This window comes from Podarcis cretensis (genome assembly GCF_951804945.1).
Source record: "Podarcis cretensis genome assembly, chromosome: 7".
Taxonomy (NCBI): domain Eukaryota; kingdom Metazoa; phylum Chordata; class Lepidosauria; order Squamata; family Lacertidae; genus Podarcis; species Podarcis cretensis.
In genome coordinates, this window is record NC_137176.1 from 68,056,058 (window position 1) to 68,074,890 (window position 18,833).

General features: G+C 44.8%; 2 protein-coding genes across 3 annotated transcripts in view; one reads left to right on the plus strand and one right to left on the minus strand.

Annotated features, from left to right (window-relative positions):
- On the minus strand, window positions 1–2,726 carry LOC307220725 (GSK-3-binding protein-like). The gene has a single exon (XM_079984764.1). The coding sequence runs from the start codon at window positions 2,303–2,305 to the stop codon at window positions 1,598–1,600; it is 708 nt and encodes a 235-aa protein (XP_079840890.1). The 5' UTR covers window positions 2,306–2,726; the 3' UTR covers window positions 1–1,597.
- A 222-nt stretch (window positions 2,727–2,948) lies between these two features.
- The window catches only part of DPY19L4 (dpy-19 like 4), a 72,231-nt gene continuing 56,346 nt past the window's right edge, over window positions 2,949–18,833 (plus strand). The window contains exons 1-2 of one of the 2 annotated variants that reach the window (XM_079984720.1): window positions 2,949–2,963; window positions 10,803–11,200. In XM_079984720.1, the coding sequence (XP_079840846.1) occupies window positions 11,149–11,200 (52 nt within the window). In that variant the 5' untranslated portion in view covers window positions 2,949–2,963; window positions 10,803–11,148. Of the gene's footprint in view, window positions 2,964–9,166; window positions 9,185–10,802; window positions 11,201–18,833 lie in introns of those variants that run through there. The other variant, XM_079984719.1, reaches the window with a different exon arrangement.

The window sequence follows — 18,833 nt, forward strand, 5'->3', positions numbered from 1 at the left end:
TTTCTTTTTCATATAAAAGTCTACCACGTTTATTCAATACAGACATATTAAAGACAAGTCCTGAAAACCAGGAACACAACTCCAACACTCCGTTACGAAGTGTATATATATTTTTATATTTTGTCAACAGCCGCTTCTGCTGATTGAGCCATTGAGGTTCTGTGTGTATTTATTCATTTTTATTTTTTTGCTTTTAATTTTAAAAAGCTCATTTTTTAGCTACCTTCTGTGAACAATGTGCCTCTTCGCCCTCAGCCTCTCACTGCATGTTAGCCAACCACTTTCTAGCATGAATATTCACATTTTTAAACGGCTACATACAGCCGCAAAACAGATTTATGTAAAAGATAAAAATGGTGAAAACCCCGAGTCTCCAAAAAGAGAATTTACACATAATGCAAATGGTTCCAGTTGAGACAATCCAAAACAAGAGGCAACGTTTCTTTTCTCTCTTTTTTGTACGAGGATTGACTCACAAGGGAAATTTGGGGATCATAGACGGTGTAAAAGAGGCAAACCAAATACCCTTGGCTGGGCAGAGCCCCAGAGATTTGCTTATGACTGGCGGGGAGTGGGGGGGAGATTTCTTAGAAAGACGGCTGTAACATGACCTCCTTTCTCAGAATCCTGTTTGTAGGGAGAGGAGGAGCTTTAAGAGAGAGGAAAAAAAAGGGGGGGGGGGAGAGAAAAGCACAACAACTCGGATGGCAACGTGTGCGTCCTCAGGAGACTCCCAGCCGTTACAAAACACACAGGGTTCGCCCACAGCCCAGTCAAAACAAGCTCGGATAGGATTACGATCTCCAACTGCCTGGGGAACGCAACATGAACAAACAGAGCCTGGACGGGGAAGGCAGAAAGGGGTGACCTTGGCAGAAAAGGGTGGGGGGCGCAGCTCTTCAAACCAATTCATATTTGCATTCAATAGTGTACTGGCTCCACCCTCCCTTTCCAATAGAAAACATCTGACATGCCTTTACTGTTCAGCACCCCTCGCCCGCCCCCCCTCAAGCAACACACCGGCGTGTGCGTAAAAATGATTCCACACTAGATAATGCCATGCGGGATGGTCCCTTTTTTTTTTTGCTCGCCCCCCTCTCCAAAAAAGAGCAGGCTACTGCGGCGGTGGGGCACAAGCGTTCAGACGGAAAGCACAAATCCTGGCGCAGGAGGCAGATTCGGGTCATCTTGGCTGGCTCTTAGCTGGTCGACGGGAAAGGCTGCGAGGGCAACCGTCCAGGGCTGCATAGCACCACAATTTTCTTAATAAAGAGAGAACAGTGAGTCAGTAGCAGCCGTGGCTCCGTCCATAACGTCGAGCTACAAAGAATAATAATCGTTCAGTGTCTCGTAGCAAATAGACAAGTCTGCTTCAAGTATATACGGCGCTGCCTCCATAATCCGCGTCTGGGGATTTGCAGTCGCACCTCGTTGCCGTCGCGTTTGGCCTCTCCCCCCCCCCCCGCCCGCCATAAATCCCTGTGTGTAGCGGAGAGGGAAAAGGTGCAAAGCCTCTTCCCATAGTCTGCCCCAAGAGAGGGGGTCTGTCGGCGATCGGGAGGGCACGGCTGCATCCCGGACGGGCAGGGTGGGGGCGTCAGGGCCGGGGCTGCAAAGCGGAGACGCCGTACGCCGAGGCTGCCGCCGAGTCTCCTTCTCCGCTGCTGCTGTGGCAGCAGCAGCTGCCGGTGGACGAAGCCGAGCCGGGGGATGCGGTGGCGGAGGAGGCCTCGGCCGGCGCCGTCGAGGGCGCCGTGGCCGCCAGCTGCAGCCGCCGGACGGCTTCTTTGATGAGGTTGCCGGACAGGATGAGTTCCTGGAGGAGGCGGTGCGGGTCGTCGTCCTCGTCGTCGTCGTCCTCGTCGCCCGCCGACAGCCGAGAGTGCCGCTGGCGCTGCTTCTTCCCGGCGCTCCGCAGCCAGCCCCGTCCGCACCGCTGCTTGGCCACCCGAGGGCTGCTCTCGCGGACGGCGGCGCTGGGCGGGGACGGAGGCGGCAGCAGCAGCAGCGACGCCGGGGACAGCGCGTGGGGCGGCCGGGGGTGGGGGTGGTGCAGCGAGGCTAAGAAGCCGAGCCCCCTCGGGGACGAGTAGGGGGCCGCCCGGTCGCGGCCCTGGCGCTTGGGGGCCAGGCGAGGGGCAGGCGGCGCGCGGCGCTGGGCGCTCAGCTGCAGCACCTCGCCCAGCTTGGCCACCAGCGCGTCCACTTCCTTGGAGCCGCTGCTCGCCCCGACGGCGCCGCCCGGCAGCGACACGGCGTGCTCCAGCAGCAGGAAGCGCTCTGTGCCCGCCCGCCGGCAAGGCATGGCAGCAGCCGGCTCCGCTTTCCTTTCCTCCGCTTGGCGCGCACGCTGCCGCCGCCTCCGCTGCTCGTTCAGCAGCTACCAATGAGGCGCCCTCTCCGCTCGCTCGCTCGCTCGCTCTCAAAACGCTGTTGTTGCTGCTGCGGTTGGTTTGTAAACAATGGGTGACGCGTCCGCGGGCGCGTCCAACTGCTACGGAAGCGAGGGGGGAGCTCCGGCCCTGTTTGCCCACCTCGGCGGCCGTCGCTTCGCAGCCCGGACGGTACGGGGGGGGGGCAGGCTAGTCGCAGCAAGGACAGGCACGAAGGTGTCAGTGTGCGGGAGCGTGTGGTTTTATTACCCCCTCAGACACACCCCTGTACTGTGCGCTCAGGTGGACTCGTCCGCTTTTTCAAACGCCGGCCTGTACAGTAGGGAGGCAGGGAGGAGGCGGGGCTGGCGTGACCGCCGCGGAGTCAGTGAGGTCAGAGCTCGACATGGCAACAAACCAGGCGGCGCGCGTACTCGCACGCGCACGCGCAGAGCCGGCCACGCGCTCGAGACCTGCGGCGGCAGCGGGGTTGGGGGAGGCCGTTAGGTGAGATGCCTCAGTGGCCGCGCTCGCCCAGCCAAATGCCTGTGAGAGCCCACCAAGCAGAGCATGAGCGCATGAGCCGTGGAGGTTAGAGCATAGCCGTCGGGCTAGTAGCCCCTGAGGTGGTGGCGGCCGGCACTGCCTTCCCGGGAGAGCGAGTTCCATATCTCAGGGCTGTCTCCACACTGACTGGCAGCGGCTGGTCAGGATTGCAGGCCAGGGGTCTCTCCTAGCCGGACCTGGATTTGACCCTGTGAATAGTTCAGTCGGTGGTGTTGTTTAGTCGTTTAGTCGTGTCCGACTCTTCGTGACCCCCTGGACCAGAGCACGCCAGGCACTCCTGTCTTCCACTGCCTCCTGCAGTTTGGTCAGACTCATGTTGGTAGCTTCAAGAACATTGTCCAACCATCTTGTCCTCTGTCGTCCCCTTCTCCTTCCGCCCTCCATCTTTCCCAACATCAGGGTCTTTTCCAGGGAGTCTTCTCTTCTCATGAGGTGGCCAAAGTACTGGAGCCTCAGCTTCAGGATCTGTCCTTCCAGTGACCACTCAGGGCTGATTTCCTTAAGAATGGAGAGGTTTGATCTTCTTGCAGTCCATGGGACTCTCAAGAGTCTCCTCCAGCACCAGAATTCAAAAGCATCAATTCTTCGGCGATCAGCCTGCTTTATGGTCCAGCACTGACTTAGCACTGACTTCCATACATGGGAAAACCATAGTTTTAACTATACGGACCTTTGCTGGCAAGGTGATGTCTCTGCTTTTTAAGATGCTGTCTAGGTTTGTCATTGCTTTTCAGTCGGTAGAGACTCTTAATTTCAGGGTTGTGGGTTCGAGCCCCACGTTGCACATTGCAGGGGGTTGAGCTAGATGACCCTTGGTGTCCCTTCCAACTCTACAGTTCTGCTATTCTGCAGCCGTTCCTAATCCAGCACAAAGCATGCTTTTTGGGAGTGGGGAATGCTGAGTACAGTGTACGTAAAGCACGTTTGATTCACATTCCACCCACCAAACGAAGAATCCTGGAACTAGTTCACTAAGGGTGCTGGGGATTGTAGCTCTGCGAGGTATCCCCATAACTTTAAAGCACATGACAACCCCTCCCCCCACAAGAATTCTGGGAACTGTAGTTTCCCCTCTCAGAGCTACAATTTCCAGCACCCTTCAGCTCCCATAAGTCTTCAGGGTGGGGGTGGCATGTGCTTTAAATTTATGGTGTGTACTCAACCTAGATCAGATGACATGGTTCTTAAGCCGTGTAATTTGCTGCATGTGGTTTAGGCCTTCCTTATCAAGACTTTTCTGTTCTGGGCTGCTTTTGTCTTTTATCAGACTGATCATGTTTTTATGTGGCAAACTTTGTTATTTTTTTACTGTTTGTGGGCCATGTTTCTATTTTATACTTGTGTGTTTTATGTGACTTTTATTATGAGAGCGTGGTAATATTTCCCATTATTAGAAGCCACCCAGAGTAAATGCTTATGAATTAAAGGGCATGATATAAATTCTTGAATTTAAAAAATATAACTGAATGAGGCTGGTGGTTTCTGATTAATGTGCTGTCAGTGCTAGGAAGGAGGAGAGAAACCTCAGGAAACACATGAGTGTGGCAGCAATTTCCCCTCCTGTTTGCAAGGAGGATATTGACTGGGTCAAAATGCTTCTTGCAGTCCTTAACAGAGTAGTTGTGGTTGACCATAAGTGATTGTTGGTAGACCTGGATAGAACTGAAATATTCTTCTCAGTTGTCCAGGACATTTATCCTGGGTATAGGAAGTATATAATCTTATACTTTTCAGGCTTGTTGAATACTTTCTGTGTGAGGACATCCCAACTTCTCTGCTCTCCATTCTAGAGTGCAAGTAGCCCTTCTTGCTGTGGTAGGCTATCGGCAACTGGGAAAAGTTGGAATGGGTAAAATATTTTTAAAACTGAAACAACTATCTTTGCATTATCATGGTTAAATATTCAGAGCAAAATGAAATAGTTACAGACAGTTACTTTGATTCTTTTCAAAACAAAGTAGTACAGAATTAATGGTTGATTGAGCTACTGTGCTTCTTAACAAAAAAAAAAGTGATTAGGCATCATTGAAAATATGCAGGTTCCAAAGGTCTTCCAAAGACAAAGCAATCAATAAATATTTGGAAATATGGCAAGTAAGATATTTCTTATGCAGCAGGGTCATTGCATGCACAGTGTTCATGCAGCAAGATCTTATACATGTTTACTCTGAAACAAATCAGACTTAACTCAGTGAAACCCACTTCTGAGTTAGGTCTCCATAGGTCTGCAGCTTTTAATGATAAAGACCAGATAAGACCCCCTTTTATTTGCAAAAATGGAGATTGCTTTGGAAAATGAGTTTCAAACTAGGGTTGCAGATCTAAGTACCTTTTCTAGGAAGTAAGACAATGGGGTAACCTCTGAGTAAACATGGATAAATTCATGCTGCAGCTGACTTTTAGGACATGAGTTTTCACATGCAATATGTTGCTTCAACAGATAGATTGGGACCAACTATTGGGTTGCAGGCTGACCTAAGATGGGTTGGGTTACAACAGCAGCTCCATTAATATTCAAATGTATGGTTAAAAAAAGTGGTGGATTTCGAACTGCATGTTTTGAGTAAACACTTATTCAGGGTATATACATGAAGTTGTCTGAAAAAAGTGGGAGGTATATGCAGCCTTAAGTAGATGTGGAGGGGGAAGAGCATGTGTGAAGCCCTATTTGTCTCTCATATCACTTTCCAAGAAACAAATATTGAGAACAAGTTTCCTTCCTGCTTGGAATGGGTGCCATAGTTGGACCAGTCCCCAAAATGAGCTTGCTTGTGGCTCTTTAATACCTGTGTTCCTATACAACTCAGTGATATAGGCAGATGTGACTGTCTATCACATCAGGATTATGGTGATGATATTTATTGCCAACCGTTCACTAGTAGTTTCCAGAGTAGGTTACAACAAATTGAAATTAAAAACAGCAGATTTCAATCACGGGAATAGGGTGGGCCTTGCAATCACTCATCTCAGGTGTTAAAGGCCAAGGAAAGAGGTACATCTTGAGGATTTGCCAAAAGCTGCATAGTGAAGAAGCCAGATGCACCTCTGTGGGGAGGGAATTTCACAACTTTGGGGAGAATGTCATCTCCCTTTTGACTCTCTTTCTCTACAACTTTTGGATCAAAAGAAAGTAGAAATGCCGTAGCGATAGCCAGTGAAGGGCCCATCTGTCTTCCTACAAAACATACTGTTCCACGCCACCTCAGTCTCTGATTCCATGGGTTCCAGGCACTTACTCAGGGTTCATGTTTCCTTTTGGAAATGAGGCACAGCGGAGACAGTGGTGTCTTTATGATATATGGTTTATTCAACCTGAGCCTGCAATTGAGGTTGGGGGGAGTTTCACAACACTAACTCCCTAAAAGGATCTTGTTTCTCCCATAGCCGCAACCTTGGATTCAGGAAGAGATCCAGCATGGTTCTCTCTCTGTCTGTTTGCTTCTTTGCTTCTAGGTCACATCACTGCATACCCATCTCTATCAGGCTTTGTCCTTCTAACTAACCACAAGCTGGGAGAAGGGCCCCACCCATTTGCTATCTCACACACAGCCTCTTTCCTTTGTTTACTTTAATGCCCTATCACCCAGGCTATCATCTCAACACAGGAAACTGGTGTGGCTTATATTTTAACACTTTCTGGATCCATGTTAGAAGGATCTTGCATGCAGCCTACTCCCTCCCTCCCTCCTCAAACTCATAACAATACAAAAGGAACAATTCCTGCAGATATAGTCAATGGGACTATATCAGCAAGTCCATATAATCTATGCATAGATTACAAGCCATGCACTGAGTTGGTCGCAGCTCTGTTAGTTCATTCTGGAAGAATCTGGGCAATTATCCCATGGTGCCCCTACTAATGGTGTGAGAGGAAAATAAGACAAGCCTGTTTTTCATAGCCTGCCATGGCCTTTGGAGTGTCTCAGAGATGTGGGAAGTAGGATGAGGCAATCTGTTTACATAGGCCTGGAGTCCAGTCGTTAGAAGTTTCAATGCTCTGTTCAATACTGTAAATTTAGAGGGAATGTTTACATTTTTTCCTGCATATATGCTCTAGTGAAGTCTTGCCTTCAAGAGTGCCCTGACATGTTTGCAATTCCCTTTATGGCAATCTTCTGCAAGCTTCCATCTCCATTTTATTTATATTTCTGTTGCCAGATAATTCATAGTTTTCAATTCTATGGTGATATTTCTTGTCTTCTGTATGCACAAACTGTCTTTCCATCCAGCAGTGCATTGATTTACAATTTCCCCCTCCTTTGAGAACATAGCCTGCATTATCAGAGTTAGCAAAAATGACTCAACCAGACAAGTTCACTGCCTGTACAGATTATTTTTGAGAAGTCTGTAATAGAGGACAAGAACGATGCGTGTGGTGTGGTGTAATTGGAATGGCATCTCTTCAGGACACAAATACAAAACCAAGTAAACAAAAAAATTAATTAACAACAACAACAACCAAAAGCTGATTAAATTCAAGCAGTGTGCGATGAATTCATAAAATCAATTTAGTGGTCTGAGTTAGGTACATTGGGCATATTTTAAACTGTCTTGTTTATTTATCATTCAATAATAGGTAGAATACTTTCAGATATATGTTAAAGTTATGTTATATATGGATTGGTTATCATTTACCTAGCTGTCTATGTGTGGCTGCAGTTAGAGCCTCTGATCAATATTGCATTCAATTTTTTTAAAAGCATATTCTCTATTGTCCCCTATTCATAAAATGTTAAATTCTGGGATCACGCAGCCATAGAGAGCAACAAGGTTATTGTATAGGGTAGCTATTAGTTACCTGTGTGCAGAATAATGGCTTAATAAGGGGGTGGCCCCTAATGAAAATCACATTCTGTTCTTCTTCCTGCCTTGTGATTCTACAATATCACAGTCTGAGAAGAAAAAAGGAAAGGAATGTGGCAGAATGCAAAATGAAACAGAAGCTTGCAACAATTTGTACTGTAAACATCAATTTTGCCAAAGCACTTAAGGTTGCTAAGTGATAATAAAGCACTCTCCAATCACAGAGGTGCAGAATCCAAGCACACCATGATAAGGAACTTGTTTTTAACATTTTCCCCACTAAACAAATATGTGGGTGTTCAGTGGTATGCATCTGTTTGGGTGCTTCGCTTGAGAAATTTTAGGGAAGGACTGGCTTCATGGCTTGGCAAACATCTTCATTAGACCATCTAGAAACAAAAATACTTGTTTGTTTTGTCCCTGCATGTGCCTGAATTTGCAAGTTACGGTAATACTGGGTGCAGCCTGCCAAGCACCTCTTTCATTTCAGCACAGCCTCGTGCAGAATCCTTGCACAAACCTCGTAAGATCAATAGGATTGTGCAGAATCAGAGCTGGCAGATTGGGAATGGTGAGGGCACAGGACAGGCGCTCAGGAATTGTTTCCTCTCCCGCTGGGTTGCCAACTGACTGGGATGGGGACACACCTGGTCTGGCTTGGCATCGTGCCTTTAACAACAGCTTGGGGGGCTTTTCATGGCATGGAGTAAAGCACTGCCACCTAATCAAGGTCGGCACATCAGGTTCCTGTTAAAGGCAGTAAGACACTAGAGCAGATGCTGACAGAACAGTTGGCAACCCTGCTTGGAACATATTGCAGCCCATCAGGTCTGTGTATCTGTCTGCTTACGTGGTGTGAAGAAGAGAAAAATAGAGAAGGAACAGGAAATATTTTTGCTTCTTCCCTCCCAGGAGAGGAGGGGAAAGGACATCACACAGAGCCTTCTCTACCAATTACAGTACATTTCTGTGGTCACAGTCGGCATATCAGCAATACGGCTCTATGGTCTTAACCCTTACACATTCTAACTAGGAAGAATATGCATTGTTAGATTTGACTGTATATCTCCCACAAATGTCTCCATTTTTCACATCCAGCTTGTGAAATATTGGTGTGTGAGAGAGAAATTAGATATACAATCAAAAGAGGAAAATGAAACACTGTTTTTAATACAATATAAACCTACAGGTTTCAGATTTATGTATATCACTTAGTTTTTTGCCCCCCTTTAAAAAAACAAAACAAAAAAACCTACCACTAAACCTAACTTCAGCTGAGAAATTACCATGTGAAGGGGTGGAGGCAAGTGGGACTGAGTATACTAACGCTTGCCCAATCCACCCCTGTTTTCATCACCTTTCGCAGGTTGGAAGGAAAATGTTTGGAGTGGGGGAGGAGGCTCTGTGGAGGCTCCTTGTACATTTTGGAACCCCTTTCTCTGGTATCTAATTGCCCCTCATTGCTAAAATATGAAATATACATCAACTGAAAGAGAGACGGATTTACATATTCTAAAGTAAACAGGCAACTCCACACTCGTGTGCATTTGAGCCACGTATGACTATGCACATGCTCACATTGAAGTAGGACCTGGGAGACCAGGGTTCAAATCCCCACTGCTCTCGGCTTAATCTACCTCACAGGGTTGTTGTGGGGATTAATTGAGGAGGGATGATATACACCATCTTGAACTCCTTATGGGGAAGGGGAAAGGTGGGATATAAATTCAAATAAATAATCCGCCTAAGACTGACCAGCCCTTCAGATTAAGGAGTTCTTCAAAGAGACGACTGTTCTCTGACTGCTCTTCAAAATAGAGGACTGTCCTCTGTAAAGTGGAAGGCTCTGCAAATAGAAAGATAACATCTGTAGGCATTTAGATTCACACAGTGGGACGTTAATACTAAATGGTGTTAAGCCTTTCTCTGTTGTGTCAGGCCCTTATAGGTATGTATGTCTATTTTCTTTAATGTTTTATCATTACAGTTTTTCCCCTTCACATGCTGAGATAAAAAATCAGTTAGTGCTGCTTCTTTAAAAAAAAAATCAGTTAGTGCTTCTCAGGTGTTTCCCTTGATGATCTGTTAAGCAACCTGAATTATAATAAATCCTTAAAGTCGGCAATCAATAAACAAGTTAATAATGATGAATCACAGTATGTTGCTTGTGTGGTATTTAGGTTACAAGCTTAGAGATGAAAGAGACTTGTTTTGCGTGTGTTTCAAGACGGTTGTGTGCACTGAAGCACTCATTCCACACAATAATGTATCTTGTTACCTTGGCTCTTAAACTTTGTAAACACAAACTTGCATATATTAATAAAAAAATACATTCAAAAAATTCATTCTGTGAGTAAACAGAAGCCCAAGGAGTGGGGGAGAAGACATGCATTGTTGACTTTCATTCTCTTATGTACACTTTTAAAAATTTAGTTTTAAAAAAGCAGCAAGTACAATCACTTCACTAAGGTTGTCATCTCCCCTCTCCTGCAACTGGGCTCACATGTGTTTAATAATTAAATTCAATAGCTAAAGCCTTCCTAAGAAGAATATTCCCTTGCAGAAAAAACACTGTACCAGCTACATTTTCTGCCCCCAGATGTTGGATTACAACTCCCGTTATCCCTGATCATTAGTCTTCTTGGCTCTGGCTAAATGTGATTTGGAGGGCATCACATGGGGCATCCCTGAAGTCTAGTTGTATTGGGGGGAGGGGCAACATCTCAGTGGTAGAGCACATGCTTTGCAAGCAAAAAGTGCATAACCCCTCCAAATCCATGTAGAGATGGAAAAGACCATTGCCTGAAACCCTAGAGTGTGTTGTCTATCAGTAGATGATACTGAGCTGGATGGACTATGTTCTGACTCAGTAGAACGCAACTTCCCAGCTTCCTAATCATACGTCACAGTTCAGAAATGAAACGTCAGTGGCTTGTAATTCAAAGATGCTACGCATTTGTTGTCATTCGGAACATGTTGCTACCATTAAGTAACAAACAATAAATTAATTGCTCGTGTCACCTTTCCAATGCTGACTGACTGTGTTCTAATTCCATGTAGGTGGAGATGAAAAAGAAGATTGCTTTGTTCTTGAAGGCAGCTGCAGCTACTCACCTCCCAGAGGTCCAAGTGGGGAAGAAAAACTCTCTGATGTAAACAATCAAGACAAACAGTAGTTGGTGATTACATTTTTCTGCTGCCCAGGTGAAAGATGTGTAGGGTCCTTTGTGCTATTGGGAGGAATTCAGATGGAAAGAGGTCAATCAGCACAAGAAGAACCCTCATGCAGTTGATAGTTTGATTATGCACAAACCTGCAATCACAAAGCAATGACTGATGTTTGACATTCTTCAGTGGCTGCTCCTTCAGCAATTTGCCATAAGGCATTTTCACTCAAACAAGGCAGATGCAAAGTTTCAAAATACCAGTGAGCAAGGAACACCTGGAGGCAGAACCAGGTAGGTTTCCTTTATGTTGCAACTGGGCATAATCTAGCTTCTCTCAGTAACTGAGAGAACTGTTTGCATCCCAGGAGATAATCAGACTGAATTCTTACAGCTGCTTAGATGCATTTATTCTTTTGACTGGTGAAAGGGGGACAGATTGACATTGCAGCTTTTAATATACTAACCTGTTCTCTCTCAAAAAAGTTCTTTTGCCATTATTTTAAAGTTCAACCTTATTTTACAGGACTAAACTTTAAATCCCCATGCACCCACTTTTCTCAACCTCTTTCTCTGCAGGTGGGGGGCCCATGCCCAGTATTCTCTAGTGATATATTATCTGATATATTGTCGCTTATGGTCCCCTGCATTTGTTCCCACCTGCAGTTCTTACGTTTTGATAATTCAACGGTAAATTATACATGTCAAAAAGTAAAGGAAGATACTCATAAGTCAATATGGCATACATTATTTGTATACAAAAATAGTTTTAAATAGTCAAATATTTTTAATTTGTTTAGTCTATTAAGTTAAAGGTTGATAAATATATGTGTAAAGTTAAAGTAACATTTCACCATATTTTCTATGCTGTGTGTGGCAGGGGTATTGTTTTCGTTTGCTACTATGTTATATGTTTTGTGATTTTGTATTGTAAACTGCCCCGTGATCCTCTGATGAAGAGTGGTATAAAAATTTAATTAGCAACAACAACAATTTAATAATAAAGGAAAATTGTAATTGTAATTGGTAGACCTGGGTGGAGCTTGTCCATAAACAGTTGTTTCAGTAGAAAAATAAGGAAACACTTTGAATACGTGAAACAAAATAAAAAAATTCCTCCCAGTAGCACTTTAGAGACCAACTAAGTTTGTTATTGGTATGAGCTTTTGTGTACATGCACACTTCTTCAGGTACCATATGCACTGAATATCCCTTGGTCCAATCATGGTATCCAGAATGTAAGAGAACCTAAATCAGATCTCCACTGAGCCCAGCATTCTATTTGTAGCCAACCAGATGCCTCTTGAGCAGTCCACAGGTAGGGCATAAAGACAATATCCAGCAACTAGTGTACAGTACTGCCAGAGAAGATGGAGACTACATATCACCATCATGGCAAATAATAATTGATAGATCCATCCTCCATGAAATTGTCTAATTCCCCCTTTAAGACTAGTGGCTCTCAAGACCTTTGGCTCTCCAGATGTTGTTGGTCTACAGCTCCCATCTTTCCTGACCATTGACCATGCTCACTAGGGCTGATGGGAGTTGGGAGTCCAATATTATCTGGAGGGTCACATCCTCCCCATTCTTGCCATAGCACATTGGTAGCTCATGAAAAAAGTTCCAGGTTTTGCCATTGGCATATTCTGTTAAAAAGTATCAGGTAGCTGTGTAAAAGACCCTTAAATCTAGTCAGCCAGTGTCGGAAGCAGAGTGTTCAACTAATCCGGCCCATAGAGGGATCTCCGCTGGAATGAACCGGCCCAAGCAAGGTAAACCTTGCCGACCCCTGGACTGGATAGAGCAAAGTTCTTTTTCTGTCAAGTTACCTATACTGTTACCTATCTCTACTTTCTCCACACCTTGATTTTTTTAAAAAAATAAATTTCCTTCCCCCCTTCTTTGTTCACTCTGGCTACTTCAATCAGCATCAAGTTTTACTAAATTTTTGCTAGTGACCCACCTCTCTGCCTCCTGACGTTTAAGAAGGATGTCTGTATCTTATGACTGGGGAACTGAATAAAGCATCAAACTGTTGTTTGTGCCCAAACAATATATTACTGTATGAAACTGCCACTTATCTATTCCAAAGGCAACAAAGGAGGCAGCCATAATGAAAGACTGTCTTCAGGTGAAATCGGGAGACTCTTATATAATTGCACAAAAAAAGGGATGGTAAAAAATAGCAGCCACCTCATACATATTCAGCAAAATCAGTGAATCATATTCATAGCCGTGCATAAATAACATAGGTTTCCTCTGTAGCATTTCAGAGTCATTGCATTATGTAGTCTTGATGTGAGTAATTTTATCCTGTAGATTCTCTGTGTAATTGCGTAGATATTTAATAGTCTTAAAAAGTAATATATGATGACTAGCCGAATACCGTTAATTCGACTTGCCGCCCACAGTATGTCAGTCAGATCCACTCTCTCACAGCATTCAAAAGAACTTTCCCCTCTGCTAATAGCTTTTAGCAAGGGAGACCATCCACCAAGCCTTGTGGCAGAATATCTTGCGAGTGGTTTAAATAATACTAGGTGGTGGTGGTCATATCTCAAGGAAAAGTCAAGGCTAGCCCGAGGTGGGAGGGGAACATCAGCTTCTCCCCTCCAAGGCAGGTTTATTACTGGTGGCATGCAACAGAAGCACCAGCACTGAGGGTCATCTGCCATTACCCAAAATGCCCCAATGTAGCATTGCTCCAGGGCATCGTCATGGACTAGTTGGATGCCAAGGAGCGGTGGGAGGCACCAGCTGCAGAAGCCCTCAGGGAACTCCCAAGAGAAGAAAGCTCAGAGCCAGGGGATTGGTGGTGGGACAAGGAGGAGTGGTTACAGATTGGAAGGAGAAGGTGACAGGGTTAAGTGAACGGGAAGAGGCTGCAGCAGAGCACAGTTCAGACTGCGAGGCAGAAGCAGGGGCTGGGGAGGAGTGGGGTTTGGGAGAGGCGGCTGCTGAAGAAGCCAGGGAGTCTCCCGCTTCTGATGCCCTGAAAACAATGTGCATCTGTGGATGGGGAAATGTAGTGTGAACAGAAGCACTGCCCACAATCATCCCAATCATAGGAGCCAACTCTTAGGGGCTGAGGTCTCCCCATAAAATATTTGAGGAAGCCACCCCTCAAATTTGGTGAGCATTGCCATTCAAATGGTTTGTGTGCACCACATCTGCAGGGCACAGTTTAACTTGCCCCCCATATTTTATTCAAGTTGGCAGCCTTGCCCCCATTGTACCCCCTGCATGTAAAGGTAAAGGTAAAGGTACCCCTGCCCGTACGGGCCAGTCTTGACAGACTCTGGGGTTGTGCGCCCATCTCACTTAAGAGGCCAGGGGCCAGCGCTGTCCGGAGACACTTCCGGGTCACGTGGCCAGCGTGACATCGCTGCTCTGGCGAGCCAGAGCCACACACGGAAACGCCATTTACCTTCCCGCTGGTAAGCGGTCCCTATTTATCTACTTGCACCCGGAGGTGCTTTCGAACTGCTAGGTTGGCAGGCGCTGGGACCGAGCAGCGGGAGCGCACCCCGCTGCAGGGATTCGAACCGCCGACCTTTCGATCGGCAAGCCCTAGGCGCTGAGCTTTCCCTTGTGTTGAGTGTGGAAGGCCTGCAACTTTTACTCAAGGTCACTTGAGCATGTGTACAGCCCTCTGTGTGACTGCGGACCCTGATAAAGCAGGGAGTCCTTTCCTGATTGCACAAGGCATTCTTCTCAAATGTAAGTAAATGTGGTGAGTAAAAGTTCCCTGCAAAGATTCCCCTCTCAACACAAGGAAAATTGTGGACTGAGATGGTGGGAAAACATGCACAAGGATGTCAGGGTGGAGCTTGTATGCGCTTATCACACCCTTGTTCCCCACCCACAGTTTTTGTTCAGACAAATTGCTAGATACACCTGCTGACATGCCAGAAAGAAAGGAAATTATTAACTGTCAAAAGAACACCAAAATGACCCACTCGTGTTGTTATTATTTCCCCAATCACCCTATTAGGAGTTCCTCTGTTGGAGGGCTCAGTTCCAGGCATAAAGAGGGAATAATCCTGGGGATTGTGTGTCAGGCAGCTCCAGTTTAGATAGTGAGAGCATGAAATCATTGCCCGTTCCATGCCCTTTCAGTAGCAAAGGATGCTGGATTTAACATATCCATTGGAACCAGCCAGCCACTTCCTCATCTGCAGGCATCAATCTTGTCATATTCAGTCATCAGTTCTTGACTCTCTGTTGGAGGGTGTGTGTGGATTGATGGTCCTGCCTCATCTTGTTCTGTTATTGCCAACTAGGGTGACTGTGTGTCCTACTTTACAGGCCTCTGTCTGAAATGCTCTCTAAGTCACTTCCCAGTTTAAAGGTAAAGAACAGTCAATAGGCAGATCAGGGGCCTTGAGGGTGCCCTTTGAAAGTAAGCTCCTGAACAGCACTACCATGAAATATATGTCTATTTAAATTAAAATGCTCATCCAAAAACACAAAGGAGGACAAGTCTTACTCCACCCCACTTAAAGGATTAGCACCACAGTAGAGGGTAGCTTTACTACCAAAGGACTGGATTAATAAAAATGTCTTAGGCTGGCACCTAAAAACTGACAGTGATAGTGCCAGGTGTGTTTTCCTTGGAAACACATTCCACTAACAGGCTACGGATCAAGTTGATGCCATTTCTTTCTTAAGCAGCACATGGCTCATTAACCTATTTTATTATTGAAAGGGTTTTTTATTTTTAAAAATGGGTATTAGTATTTTTTCCTCTGTGCTGCTTGCCATGCTTTTTTCCTATATCAAGAATGAGCTGTTAAGGTATGCATGTATGTATGTATGTATGTATGTATGTATGTATGTATGTATTTTTTTTACCCCTGCTGCCCACTATATAGTGTTCAAGGCATCTTAAATATATATATCAAATTCATTAGTAACTGAAAATGAATAAAACACAAATTAAAAACAAACAAACATTGCTTCTAGCTGTGTGCATGAAAAACAGTTTTCGGTTGATGCCTAGATGTTCTGTGCACCATTCACTGTTTCTAGAAACGAATTACAGATGAAGTTCAAAACTAAGTAGGTTAAAAAAAGAAGAAGTTTCTGTGAGGCTTTGATTCCTCCCATTGACCCACTGATCCTTCACAAATCCCACAATGCCAAGCACTCAGATCTAGTTTCCTCTTTTGAAGCCACCAGAGCATGTTTATAGTTGTTCCCAAAAAAAGTATTAATACCCCTTGCAGTTATTTATGCTGCTTAATTTAGCAAGGACATATACAGTATGCAGAACCAGGCCAGCACACATTCATCTCTTATTATGTCACCAGGAGAGGAACTGCCTTCTGCCCATCACATTTCTCTGCTTAGTGTAAAATGATCTGGGCTTGAATGGATCATATTATGATGGCTTGCCAAGATAACAGGCATCCTTGATGGTTTTTCTCTCTCTCACCACCAGTACTTATTCCACAGAATCCCTGTGTTTGATTTTTCCACTTCCTCATACTTTTACATAAGCATTTAAAGCTGCTGTTGCTTCTAGCAAAAGGTCTCCTGGCCAAGGATGGCTTATACGGCCAGTGTGGAGAAAGTAGGCACTAGAAAACTGGACATGTACCGGAATATCTGAGTCCTTTTGTAGAAGGCAGGATCTAGACTCAATCTAACTTGAAAGCAGTATATATTGAGGACAAGCACGGATGATTCTGGACTGAGAAAAAAATGAAATTTTTGTTTTATAAACGCGTACATAGCCTTAGAATAATGAATTGTGTGCTCAAAACCAGATTCTATGCCTATCAGTGGCATGACCGAGGAACTGTGGAATACATATTACCAAGCTCAGGGCTGCCTATGGAGAGATCCATAAAAGAATTTGTGCTCACATTCGGCAACAGCCACATGGATGCTGTTAGCCCAGAGATGGAAAGAAGAAATAACCCCAACCAGAGAAGAATGGCAAATCAAGTTGATGGGCTATGCTGAAATGGCAAAATTAGCTGGGAAGCTCAGAAATCAAGAGGACAAAAACTTTTAAAAAGAATGGGAAAAGTTCACAAGACCAGTAAGCAGGTTAAAACATTAGTAGGATTTTAACCACACTTGTAAAATAACAGAAAGTATGGATAATGTGGAAGGATAAAAATTTGGACAAGTGTTGATATGCAGTTGTAAATATTATCATTAGGACCCATGGAAGGATTGGGGGGAAGTCAGGCAGTTCAGAGCAATCTCAATATTTGGATATTGAATTGTTTTTTGATGTATGCTTATATTTTTTGAAAATCAAATAAAAAAATTATATATACAGTGATACCTTGGGTTAAGTACTTAGTTCATTCTGGAGGTCCGTTCTTAACCTAAAACTGTTCTTAACCTGAAGCAGCACTTTAGCTAATGGGGCCTCCTGCTGCTGTTGTGCCACTGGAGCACAATTTCTGTTCTCATCCTGAAGCAAAGTTCTTAACCCGAGGTACTATTTCTGGGTTAGCTGAGTCTGTAACCTGAAGCATATGTAACCTGAATCATATGTAATGCAAGGTTCCATTGTATATAAAAATAATTTGTGCTCTCACGGATCCTGGAACATATAGATCTGTATTCTAGCTCTGGTACAGTTGCCACGACTTAAGAGAACCAGGCATTCCACACACCTGGTGCCCTCCAGATGTTTTAGACTATAACTCCCAACTTCGCTGACTGTTGACCATGCTGGGAAGGCACTAAGTTGTTGAAGGCTGCAATAGATTAATTAAAGCCTGCATACTTTCCGCCCAGAAATCTAGAAGAATATGTCCGTATTGCCTTTGCCTCGTGCTTTTCCAACTGGGACAAGCAGTATCATCACCCAAGATGGCATACTTCAGTGACATAACTCACCTTAGAGAGAACTGGACTTTTAACCGTTGATGGTTGGTGTTACATCATATCCCGTGATGCCATTGCTCCTGCTCATCAAGGCTTCCCTTAAATTATGTAACCCTTTTTTTCCTGTGTGATCACTCATCTCATAATACATCACACTGGTACATCTCTAAACTTCCTCCTTCCCATCTCTCCCCTGCCTCCGTATTTCACAATGACAATAAAGGATCAAACCAGATTATGGGACGTAAACTAAGAAGAAGAAGAAGAAGAAGAGTTTGGATTTGATATCCCGCTTTATCACTACCCGAAGGAGTCTCTAAGTGGCTAACATTCTCCTTTCCCTTCCTCCCCCACAACAAACACTCTGTAAGGTGAGTGGGGCTGAGAGACTTCAAAGAAGTGTGACTAGCCCAAGGTCACCCAGCAGCTACATGTGAAGAAGTGGAGACGCGAACCCGGTTCACCAGATTACGAGACTACCGCTCTTAACCACTACACCACACCACACTAAGGATGTGTCTCTCCTATGCTACTAACTACTGTATAGTTAAGCTAACCCCATACATTGGGGATCAGGTTATTATTATCAGAGTAGACATTTTTACTAGATAAAGGCAGGTTTAACCCCAGCACCTTTCTCTCTTGCTCTTAAGTGAACAGAACCTGGCAGTTTTACCTAACCTTAAGTGTTCCCGGCTCATTATGATGTGATGTGAAAAGCCAGCAAGTTCCAGTGATTATGCAATTTGGGAAGGGATTGCATATATTCCCTCGCTTGATGTTTGGAGGATTTGAGGAAGCATCTGGTCTTTCTTGTTTACTGCAGCTACATTCCCCAGGAAGTTAGATTGAAGGGCTCCTAGGAACATATTTTTAAGGAAATTCCCTTTACTTCCTGAAAATATCCAATTCAGTAACAAACATTTTGAGACTAATGTGTCATCTGCAACTAATTATTTCTGTTATGTGCTTCAGCCTGGGACACAGGAATATATAGCTATTGGGAAAACATAAGGGGCAAGGACTGTTTTCAGGTAAAGACCTGTTCCTGAGCTTCATCAAACTCATACTG

Bases quoted from the DNA above. Each gene is read 5' to 3' on its own strand.
- LOC307220725 (XM_079984764.1), bottom strand. From the start codon at position 2,305: ATGCCTTGCCGGCGGGCGGGCACAGAGCGCTTCCTGCTGCTGGAGCAC.